Source organism: Nannospalax galili, unplaced genomic scaffold (genome assembly GCF_000622305.1).
Source record: "Nannospalax galili isolate Female #2095 unplaced genomic scaffold, S.galili_v1.0 scaffold381, whole genome shotgun sequence".
In the NCBI taxonomy this organism is placed as follows: Eukaryota; Metazoa; Chordata; class Mammalia; order Rodentia; family Spalacidae; genus Nannospalax; species Nannospalax galili.
In genome coordinates this window covers 2,759,878-2,772,078 of record NW_008347312.1, presented here as the reverse complement: position 1 = coordinate 2,772,078, position 12,201 = coordinate 2,759,878, and the positions used below count along the sequence as shown (strand labels likewise).

Sequence of the window (12,201 nt, the reverse complement as noted above, 5' to 3'; positions counted from 1 at the left end):
GCCCCATTTGTTGACTCTTGACCTTGTTTCCTGAGCAATTGATGTCCGGTTTAGAAAATCCTTTCCTATGCCTATATCTTTTAGGTTTTTGCCAACGTTTTCTTCTAATAGTTTCAGAGTTTCAGGCTTCACATTGAGGTCTTTGATCCATGTGGAGTTGACTTTTGTGCAAGGTGAAAGATAGGGGTTTAGTTTCATTCTTCTTCAGGTGCAGATCCAGTTTTGCCAGCACCATTTGCTGAACACACAGTCTTTCCTTTCATGAATGTTCTTGGCCCCTTTGTCAAATATCAGGTGGCTGAAATTGCATGTACTCATATTCGGGTCTTCAATTTTGTTCCATTGATCTACAGGTTTATTTTTGTGCCAGTACTATGATGTTTTTATGACTATAGCTCTGTAACACAGTTTAAACTCTGGTATAGTAATCCCCCTGGCATTGCTCTTAGTGGTCAGGGTTGCTTTGGCTATCTGTGTTCTTTTGTGCTTCCATATGAATCTTAGGATGGTTTTTTCCAATTCTGTGAAGAATGTCATGGAGATTTTCATTGCATTTAATCTATAAATGGCCTTTTGTAGGGTGGTCCTTTTCACAATATTAATTCTTCCAATCCATGAGCATGGGAGGTCCTTCCATCTTCTGATGTCTTCCTCAATCTCTTTCTTTAAAGATTTAAAATTTTCATTGTAGAAGACTTTAATATCTTTGTTCAGGTTTATTCCAAGATTTTTTTTTTGAGCCTACTGTGAAAGGTAGTGTTTCTATATACTCTTTCTCTGATTGCTTGTTATTGGTATAGAGAAAAACTACAGACTTTTGTAGATTAATTTTGTAACCAGCCACTTTACTGAACATGTTAAGCATTTGTAGGAGTTTTCTGGTGGAATTTTTTGGTATCTTTTATATATAATATTGTATCGTCTGCAAAAAGGGATAATTTGATCTCTTCTTTTCCAATTATTACTCCTTTAATTTCCTTCTCTTGTCTTACTGCTCTTGAAGAGTTTCAAGCACTGTGTTGAAAAGGAGTGGAGATAGTGGACATCCTTGTCTGGTTCCTGATTTTAATGGGAATGCTTCCAGTTTTTCTCTGTTTAGAATGATGTTGGCTGTGCGTTTGTTGTATACAGCTTTAATTATGTTGAGGTATGTTCCCTTCAAGTCCAATGCCCTCTAGGACTTTGAACATAAAAAAATGCGTGTTGAATTTTGTCAAAGGCCTTCTCTGCGTCTGTTGAGATGACTATGTGGTTCTTGTCTTTGAGTCCATTTATATGATTTATGACATTTATTTATTTTTTAAAATATTTTATTTATTATTTTTATTTTATATGTATAAGTGTATTGCCTGCATGTAAGTGAGTGCACCCGTGTCATGTAATGAAGTGGAGGTCAGAAGAGGGCTTCGGATTCCCCTGGAACTGGAGTTAAGGATGGTTCATATCCACCATGTGGGTGCTGGAATCGAACCCAGGCCCTCTGCAAGAGTAGTCAGTGCTCTTAACCACTGAGCCATCTCTCCAGCCCTTGATTTATGACATTTATTTATTTACATATATTGAACCATCCCTGCATCTCTGGAATAAAGCCAACTTGATCATGGTGGATGATCTTTTTGATCTTTTTGATGTGTGTCTGTATGCTGTTTGCAAGTATTTTGTTGAGAATTTTTGCATCTATGTTCATTAAGGATATGGGACTATAGTTTTCTTTTTTGGTTGTATCTTGACCTGGTTTGGGTATTAGAGTGGTGCTGGCTTCATGGAAGGAATTTGGAATTTCTCCCTCCATTTCTATCTTTTTGAATAAATTAAGTAGTATTGGATGTAGATCTTTTTTAAATGTCTAGTACGATTCTGCTGTAAATCCATCTAGTCATGGACATTTTTTAGCCAGGAGGTTTTGTGTTACTGTTTCAATTTCTCTAGATGTTACAGAACTCAGGGCTGTACAGCCCTTTCTAACAATAACTCCCTAACATGAGTATAGACTCATAGACTTGTGTAAATGGGCTACTCTAGGGTCCAGTGATGGACACACTAAGGATTGGGCCACTAAGGGCTCTGCTGTGCCTGGACAGGAACTGTGACAGCAGTTCACAGACTCAAAAGCAGACTGAGTCATTGTTTGTGTTGATTCCATGGCAAAGCAAAACAACAAAATCATTTGATTTGAAAGGGAGCTTGGATGGAACCATGGTTGACCTAGCATGTGCTCAGCAAATTGCTATGATTGTTTATTGAGTCAATTGCGGAATAGGACCTGGGGTCCACTTCAGATGTGAGAATGTGCCAAATCACAGACATCACCCAAAGAATAAACAGAATGAATGAAGCAGCGGTCAGGAGGAGACTCTTATCAGCAGCCCAGGCTGTGCAATGTGGTGACCTAGGCCACATCAGCCAGAGCAGAGGGGTTACTCCAGTGTGGCCAGTTGACCACACTGAACTGCTGTTTCCCAGACATGGATTCCAGAAAGACTTCACCACCATGGACATCTGAAAATGGAACAACCCAGATACATGCAGGAACTATTGTGGCTTTAGAAAAATGTTCCAGTGTAGAAATTCAGTAGGATTCCAGTCCCATCAGGGTACCACATTCCCTGTATGACCTACACAACAATAAGCATGTTCCCATGGTGTAAGACAGGTAGATCCTTTATGCTCCCTGTCATCCCTGGGAAAGTCATCGTTGGGGATGGGATCACAGACTGCAAACCTCAAGCAACCATTACATAAAGGCTAGCAGGAAAGATGATTTTCTGGGTATTACCCCCACTTCACAAAAGCCAGTTGGACATTAGATGCTGCCCTCCAGTGGAAGAGGTATCAGTACCACATGTATATTGGGAAATACTGACTTGGCAAGAGATGGACCAGGAAGTCACCTGATAAGATGTGTCTGGGAAATCCCAGTCTCATAATAACTGAGGCAGGATAGCTAGTTAGGAAAAGGAGGGAACGTGAGAAGTGAAAGGAAACCCTCTCTCGGTTCTGATTTCCATCTTTCCCTGGCTGACACCCAGGAATTTTGACACAACTCACTAGACCACTTACAAAAGAACTGCACTCCCTTCCTGAGAAGCATCACAAACAAGATTGTTAAAATGGCTAATGCTATGCCTTAAGTCTTTATGTCATAAATAAGAACCCCTTTGAAAGAGATGTCCTCGTTGCTCCTCTGTCTATGAGCCTGCACAGTGTACCTAAAAAGCTTTCTCTCAAGGACAGAGTTCTGTAGAGGAGCAGGTGTGCACTAGCACACACACACACACACACACACACACACACACACACACACTAATATCAAAACTTAGCTGCAGTTAGTAGCTTCAAAGCCTCAAGTCACAGGCACAGCTCCTGCTGAGGCTCTCGGATGCACTCTTCATGTACATCTTGCCTTTCTGATTAATCAATAAATGCCAACTTTTGTTCACCCTGGATGATTCTAAAACCCTCCTTGTGTAACAATTTCCTCCAACATAAAACCTTCCATGTTAGAAGGGATCACAGGAAGTTCTAAAAAGTGTGTATGTGTAAAACATTCCATCTTGCATGGAAATTCATTAGTAAACAGGAAGCAAACAATTCAATAGCTTCAGGAAGTCCCTGAAACTCTCCAGATGCACTAGGCCCCTCCCTCCCCAAGTATATATAAGCCCTAAGGAATTTTGAGAGGCTCTTATACAAACTGGGCTGTTTAGAAGAGGCTCAGACAGCTACCTGGAAAGGACACTTTCCAACCTGTTGAGCTTCCTGTAGGCTGTGCAGTACATTCTGTTTCCATCTTTCATGAACTGTCATCATGCTGGCATGGGCTTTGGTTATGCAGCTGTCTATGAGTCATTTCTGCTCCTCTAAGCAACCCTTCACCCATACTTCTGTAAATAACCCAATAAACTCATTGGTTCACTAAAAAAAAAAAAAAAAAGTTGTTGATCACTTCTTAGCCTAGTTTTGGTGGTTCCCATGCTTTTAGATACCCGTTTCTATTTCTTTTAGGATTTCAAATTTAGAAGCATATAGGTTTTTAAAGTATTCCCTTATAATGTTCTGGTTCTTTTTGGTGTCTGTTGTGGTGTTTCCCCTTTCATCTCTAATTTTTTTTGATTCGGAGGTGCTTTCTTTCTTTTGGTTAACTGGGTTAAGGGTCTCTCAATCTTGTTTATCTTTTCAAAGAACCAGCTCTTGGAATTGTTGATCCTTTGTATTCTTCTCTTTGTTTCAATTTCATTAATTTCTGCCCTGATTTTTTTGTTATTTCTTCTTGTCTGCTGGGTTTGGGTTTCATTTGCTGTTGCTTTTCAAATGTGTTGAGTTGCAATGGTAAGTCATTTATTTGTGTTCTTTCTGATTTTTTGATGTCGGCACTTAGAGCTATAAACTTCCCTCTAAGGACTGTTTTCAGCGTGTCCCAGAGGTTTTATTGTATTGTATTGCCCTTTTCATTTGGTTCCAGGAATACTTTTATTTCTTTCTTAATTTCTCCTTTGACACATTTGTCATTCAGGAGTGTGTTGTTTAATCTCCATGTGTTCATGTTGTTACTAGGATCTGTGAAGCTTTATTGCATTGTGGTCTGATAGAATGCATGGAATTATTTCAATCTTTTTGTATTTGTTGAGGCTTGTTTTGTGCCTCAGTATGTCATCGATTTTGGAGAAAGTTCCATGGGGCACTGAGTAGAAAGTATATTCTTTGGTGCTTGGTTGGACTATTCAGTAGATGTCTGATGGGCCCATTTTATGTGTGGTATTGTTTAATTCAGATGTCTCTCTGTTAATTCTCTGTCCTGTTGACCTATCTAATGGAGACAATGGGGTATTGACGTCCCCTGCTATCAATGAGTTGGGATTAATCTGGGTCTTAAAGTCCTGTAGTACTGTTTTTATGAAGTTGGGGGGTACACCAGAGTTTTGTGAATATATGTTCATGATTGTAATATCTTCTTGGTCCATTGTTCCTTTGATTGGAATGAAGTGACCCTCTTTATCTCTTCTGATTAGTTTCAGTTAGAAGTCTACTTTGTCAGATATTAGAATTGCAACTCCTTCTTTTTTCTTAGTACCATTCACTTGGAATATTTTTTTCCATCCTTTCACCTTAAGGTAGTGCCTGTCCATGAAAGTGAAATGGGTTTCTTTCAGACAACAAAAAGATGGGTTTGTTTCTTAATCCATTCAACTAGTCTGTGTCTTTTGACTGGGGAGTTCAGTCCATTGATATTTAAAGTTATTAATGAAAGGTGTATATTGATTCCTGTCATTTTGATTTTTATTCGCATTCTTGGTGTAGCTGTGAGTTTCCACAGTTATACCTTCATTGAGTTTCTTTCTGTTACCCCTTGGGTGTAGTCATTCCTTTCTTCAGCTCTTTGTATTGCTTCACAAACTCTCTGAAGGGCTGGTTTTATGGACATGCATTCTTTCAGCCTCTTTATGTCATGGAAGGTTTTTCTTTCCCCTTTGACTATAATAGACATTTTCGCTGGGTAAAGTAATCTGGTTTGGCATCTGTGGTCATTTAGAATTGGGAATACTTTGGTTCAGGCTCTTCTGGCTTTCATAATTTGCACAGAAAAGTCAGCTGTAATCCTGATGTGTTTTCCTTTATATGTGACTTGTTGTTTTTCTTTTGAAGATTTCAGTATCCTTTGTTCTGTATGTTTAGTGTTTTTACTATGATGTGCCATGGAGAGTTTCTTTTCTGGTCCTGTCTATTTGGTGTTTTGTGTGCTTCTTGTATTTGTATGGGCATGTCTTTCTTTAATTTTGGGAACTTTTGTTTGACAATCCTGTTGAAGATCTGGTCCATACCATTATCCTTCCTGTATGCCTATGATTCATAAGTTTGGTCTTTTTATGGTGTCATACAATTACTGTATATTCCATTCTTCCGTTTTCCTAAATTGTTCATGATCTTTGCTTGAGTGGTCTAGTTCGTCCACTTTATCTTCCAGTCATGATACTCTGTTTTCCATTTCATTCATCCCATTGGTGAGGCTTTCTCCTGTCATTTCTAATTGGTTTATTGAGTGTTTCACTTCCTTCTTCTTTTCAGCCTGAGTAGTCTTCAATATTTCTAACTCTTTTCTGAATTCATTCAGAAGTTTATCCCTCTCTTCTTTCAGTTCTTTGATTTCTTTGTTTGTGTATTCTTTAAATTCACTAAATTCTTTTATCATCTTTATAACTGTTTTTTTGAATTCCATGTCCTGTGTTAGTTATCTCTAGGGGGTTCTCATTGTACTCCTGTAGAGGACTGTTGGTACTTGGTGGGGATATATTATTTTGGTTTTTTCATGTTATTATTTTTTTGCTGTGACTTTGACATGTGGATTTCTTTTGTAGTTTCTGATTCTTGTGTGAGACTAAAGCCTTCCTTTGTTGAGTTTAGGTCTGCTTCTTTTTTTAAACTTATGTGCCTTTGTGGTTTACTTGTTGGGCAGGAAAAGCTGGTTGGTCTAGGCTTCAGGTTCTCTCTTTTGATTTTATACTGGAGGGGCTGGATGGCTTTTGTCCTATGGCTCAAGAGTTCTCACAGAGGCCCAAGTCGGGTGAGGATCAGATGCTCTCAGGCTTTCTCCTAAGGCCTGGATCCCTCCAGGAAAAATGCTGGCCTCAGGAAGTTGGGGGCTGGGCTGGCCTTGGATGAGGACCTGTCTTAGGCAGGCAAAGGTGAGGTGGAGGAGGGACCAAGCAAGGGCTCCTGAGGACTAGACCAAGTAATTGGCTTGGTCTGGATGCAAAGGGTAAGGAAGCAATGGGGAGTCTGGGCCAACAGGGAAGTCCAGAGGTCTGGGGTGCCTAGAAAAGAAATGGGCCAATGCCCACGCTAGAAGGAGAGACAGGGTGGGGGAGCTGGGAGAGTGAATAAGGCTGGGGGAATCAAGGTGCAGTAGGCATGGCCGAACTTAGCCAGGAAAGATGCTGGCCCCCATCTTTGGCATTTTTAAGAAGAACTTTATCCATGGAATCATAAAAGATCACTTTGGTGTGTCTTAGAGTCAGGGTAATGTGGCTGTCAGTTATCCATATTTTTGCATACATAGTAATTTTTTCTTTCTGTTAACAAATGGTAATGTTTTCTTTTAAAGTTTTAGAATTGAGCTAGAGAGATGGCTTCCTGAGTAAAACTTACTCAGCATACAAATGTGTGAACCTGAATTTGAACCCCCAGAGCCCTCACAGAGCTGGACACTGTAGTGTTTATATCCGACAGCCAGCTCCTACAAGGAGATGGAAGGTGGAAACAGGAGACTCTGGAAGCTCCCTGGTGAGACAGCCTGGCTTAGACAGTAGGCAAAACAAGGTGGGAGGCGAGGACTGACACCCAAGATTGTCCTCTGACTGCCACACATGTGCCATGGCATGCATATGTCCACATTCACACATACCAGGCATGTACACCATACACACATATATGATATGTACACACAAAAAATGATTTTTAGAATTGTGGCCTACTTTTTTCTTTACTTTATGGACTTTTCAACCAACCTTTTGCTTTCTGCCTTCTACCCTCAGGATTTTATTCAGAGCCCTGTGTGCACACTCCTGAATTCAACTATGCTTCCTAGTTCCCTTCCTTAGTTCCCTTCCTGTCTTCCAGTTAAAAGAGAGACTCACAACTCTCCAGGACTACAGCTGCCTGCCCAGGAAGAAATTCTAGACAGTGTGAGCCTTGGGAACCACTAGACTACCTGTTTAGGGCTCGCCGTTCCCTGCACGGGGCATCTCAGGCAGTGGCTAGCCTAAGCAGTTGTGTCCAAATGGTCCTATGTGATACTTCTTTGTCTTCCAGGACAGTCCTGAGAAGACAGCTGCATCAGAGCGAGGAGACTTTTACATCACTGGGGACAGAGCCCATGTAGACAAGGATGGCTACTATTGGTTCATAGGGAGAAATGATGATGTAATCAACTCTTCAAGGTCAAGATCCCTTCCTTTTCTTCCTCTTTTTGAGGTTCTGTAGGGGAAGGAAAACCACTTAGAAAAGTTTACTTTTCTCTTCCAGCTACCGGATTGGGCCTGTTGAGGTGGAGAGCGCCCTTGCTGAGCATCCAGCTGTCGTTGAGTCTGCTGTGGTCAGCAGCCCAGACCCTATTCGGGGGGAGGTATGCAGTCAGGTCAAGAGCATGGCCTTGATTTTCTTACCCATTAGTGCCCAGTGGAATAAGCAGGAATGTCCAGATCCCTCCCCTTTGTGTTTTATCCCTACCCCCATTACCACAAAGTTGAAACACCACCGTCAGTCACACATTCCTTTTGATTAAGCATTAGTCTTATGCCTTTAAAAATGTAAATACACTCTACAAAGACACAGTTGGGAAAATACAAAGCTTTAGTTTGAGGCAGATATCAAACTGGATCCAAGTAAAGCTGCTTATTGGACCAGAGATCTCAGTGTCAAGCACAGGCTCAATCATCCATCCTCACCAAAAATGATCAATGAGGCTGTGACTAAGAAGGATAGCCAACTTGAAGGAAGACAGAATATGCTTCCAGATGATCCTAAAATATTTAATAGACTGGAACTTCGCAAGAGAAATACAAATTGTAGGACAGCTCAGTTCATGGCAGTAGGAGTGTGTGGCGGAAGCTGTTAACGTCACAGCAGGCCAGGAAGCTGAGAACCAGGCAGAAACCAAGGGCTTTGTATAGCCTTCAAAGATCTACTCCTAGTGATCTACTTCTACCAGCTAGACCCCACCTCCCAACGTTTACAGAATCCCCAAAACAGTGCCAAGAGCCTGGGAACAAGCATTCAAACCATGAGCGTGTAGTGATCACTTCAACTCTAAATGCTAGCTGTTAATCCAGCATGATAGTAAATGCAAAGCAGTTATTATGTGGAAGTTAGAGCAATGTTAATTTGCCTCTTGGAAGCATCATGATAGAAGAGGGATTCTCAAAGTCTGGTGCCTAGAATATTCATAGTTGGGTTCTTATTGAAAATACAGATTCATACATGGATAAAGGGAGGTGCTCACAAGACCCTACTCCCTAGCTGAGGAGGTATTGGCAGTTCATAGCTGCTAGGGGTGGGAGAGTCAGTTTTCTTTGGTGGTGTGGACCCTGGTAGATTGTCTATGCTCCAGTGGATGGCCCTACACCCACGCACATATGGACAACATTAGTTGTACTCAGTGATGGGGAAGGACTTGACATTGGGAAGAAGATGTAGGGCATCTGGGAGGAGTTGGGGGAGTAGCAGGGGATAGATATAACCTAAATACATTGTATACATATATAAAACTATCAGAGAATAAATTTCAAAAAAGTGAAAAATAATAGAGATTTGGAGACTTCAAGTCAGATTCCCTGAGTCAGATTGACTGCAGATGTGTCCCCAACCATCAGCTTTAGTCTGTAGCCCTTTGTCAGGTAACTCCCCAGTAAAATTTGAGATCACTAACATAAGATGAGGGAGGTGTGACTTGCATCCATGTACTAGAGAAATGACACCTGCAAAAGGACATGCTGTTCTGCATGCTATGAACTGACTGGAGCTATGACAAATGGCTGTCTACTCAAAGTTAAGCTGTGTAGAGTACTTAGAACATGGTCTGGCATACAGAAAGTACTCAGTCAATGCTTAATGGTTATTACAATAAAGAATGCTCTTCCTAAAATCCAGATTTTCTGAACATGAATTGACAGTGAGCTTCCTACCTTTGGAAGTGTGTGGGGACAACGAACCACCCTTAGCAAGGTGCAGAGTTGCTTTCATTTCTATATGTCCCCAAATATGAACTCTTTTTTTTCTTAACAATCTTTATTCTCCCATCTCCACTAGCACCCTTCCATAGCCCCCACTGAAACTCTGTCATCCATGTTAAGGACCAATGTGTCAAGTCTGTGTCCCCAGATGTTCCCCAGTGCAAGTCCATCCACTGAGGTCTAGTCAGCCTATCTAGAGTCTCAAAAAAAAAAAACATTCTTTTTAAAAATTTTTTTAATTTATTTTTATTTTATGTATGAGTGTTTGCCTGCATGTTTATAAGTGCACCAGTGCATGCCACTGGCCGTTCTTGCAGAGAACCTGGACTCTGTTCCCTATATCCATATGGCTGATAACAACTATCTGGAATACCAGTTCCAGGGCATCCAGTGTCCTCTTCTGGCCTCTGTGGGAATATTAAACTTTTTTAAAGCAGAGTTTAATGTTGGTATATATCAGCATCTAAGTGGCCTTTCGAAATCTTCCATTCCTTCCAGAAACCACGTTTTGAAGATATTTTCAAATATATCTGTTGTGTATGTGCATGCATGTGCCACAGAGTATATGTGGAGGTTGGAGGACAACTTGTAGGAGTTGGTTTTCACCTTCCACCGTGTGGGTTCTGGGCCTCAAACTCAGGTCATCAGGCTCAGTGTCAAACAGCCTTACCCACTGAGCCATCTCACCAGCCCAGATACCATGTTTCTAACCCTTATTCCCTCCAGAAATCAAATCTGGTCAGAGAAAGTCAAAGTGCGGAATGTTCCTCAGAATGCCTGGAACAGAAGTAGCTCCATGTTGACTGATGGGAAACATTCCCATGTGTATGTTCCAAAGCCTCACAGTCACATTGTTTTCCTGCAGGAAAACCTAGAAGCAAATACCATGGGCATTTGTAAGGCTTCTTACTCCAGTGCATGTTCATCTTAAGAAGGTCAATGCTGGGGCTGGAGAGATAGCACAGCAGTTAAGAACACTGACTGTTCTTGCAGAACACCCAGGTTCGAATCCCAGCACCTACATGGCAGCTAACAACTGTCCGTAACTCCAGTTCCAGAGGATCTGACAGTCTCTTTTGTCCTCCGTGGGCACTGCATGACACGGGTACACTTACCTACAGGCAGGCATACACATAAAATAATTTTTTTAATTAAAATAAAAGAAGGCCAATGCTGGCTCCTAATCACTCCATTGTAAGGATGGGAAGTAGATTGGAAAGGAAGTTCTGACATCACTTCACAAAGCCAGTGTTTTCAGTTGTTGATTCTGGAAAGGCAGGCAGCCAGGAGAACTAGTACTGTGCACTTCACCGGTTGTGTATGCCCAAGGAACCGAGAGAGGCTTCATGATGAGCTGGTGAAGGAGGGTGCTTATGTCTATCTTAGGGAGAAAAAGCATCATTCCTGAAGGCTTGATCCTTCTTGGGTCTCCCCTTGCAGGTGGTGAAGGCATTTATAGTCCTTTCTCCAGCCTACTCTTCTCATGACCCAGAGACACTGACCAAGGAACTTCAGGAGCATGTGAAGAGAGTGACTGCTCCATACAAGTATCCCAGGAAGGTAAACACTTGGCATCCTAAAACATAAGTTGGGAAGTCATATGGGTGCATGCTCCCTGACCTCCCGTGTAGGACTGGACTCTGTGTCAGAAATCGACATACCCCCACCCCATTGCTCTTCAGCGAAGTCTGCCTCTTGCTTTGCTGGACCCTCCCCAGAGTACATTATGCTCTTATTCTATGAATTAACCTGAGGATGAGATGCACGAGGGTGGGGTCGGATGTGAGATGCAGTTTGGGCTATTGTCACTTGGAGAAAACCCTGAATCCTGGAAGCTTCCCAATGAAGTAGCAGAGGGTAATGGGTCAAGGCAATAGTCATTCTGAGAAGTGATGGTCTCTAAGCATAATCGTAACTGTGTTTGGTCACTAGGTGGCTTTTGTCTCAGAACTGCCAAAGACTGTTTCTGGAAAAATCCAAAGAAGTATATTGAGAAACCAAGAGTGGGGGAGATGAGGTGTAATCACAGAAGCCCCCCACAGTGCTCTGGAGATTCCAAGAGGAAAAGGTGGGATGATTGCTTAGCCCCTGCACAGAGCACCATTCCTTCAAATCAAAGGCATCAAAGACACTCAGCTTCTAAACAGCCATTGCGGATGATGTTGGAAAAGGCAAGAGTATCACTGAGCCAAAGCATACAGCCACCGCCAATCTAACAAATGCTTCCCTCCATGTCTGTCTGGAAGCATCCTAATCCACCAGCCAGCCATTGGTTTTACTAATTGCTTTCAGCTGTTCCCAGGACAGACAGCTCACCATAGCCTTGGGGCACCTGTGTTCTCATTCTGCCAGTGGGAATGTAAAGCTTAACCCTTCGGATGAGCATCCACTTGGAAACAATCATACCCTTTTGCTTAGAAATTCTGTCTTTAGGAATCACAATAAAAGAAAATATTCAAAATGTAGAAAATGTGTG

At 41.7% G+C, this 12,201-nt stretch overlaps 1 protein-coding gene across 2 annotated transcripts in view; it reads left to right on the top strand.

Moving 5' to 3' along the window:
* Window positions 1-12,201, top strand: part of Acsm5 (acyl-CoA synthetase medium chain family member 5) — a 44,807-nt gene extending 32,606 nt beyond the window's left edge. For both annotated transcript variants that reach the window (XM_008843861.3, XM_008843862.2), the window contains exons 11-14: window positions 7,807-7,934; window positions 8,020-8,119; window positions 11,166-11,285; window positions 11,658-12,201. In XM_008843861.3, the coding sequence (XP_008842083.1) occupies window positions 7,807-7,934; window positions 8,020-8,119; window positions 11,166-11,285; window positions 11,658-11,741 (432 nt within the window). In that variant the 3' untranslated portion in view covers window positions 11,742-12,201. The remainder of the gene's footprint in view (window positions 1-7,806; window positions 7,935-8,019; window positions 8,120-11,165; window positions 11,286-11,657) is intronic.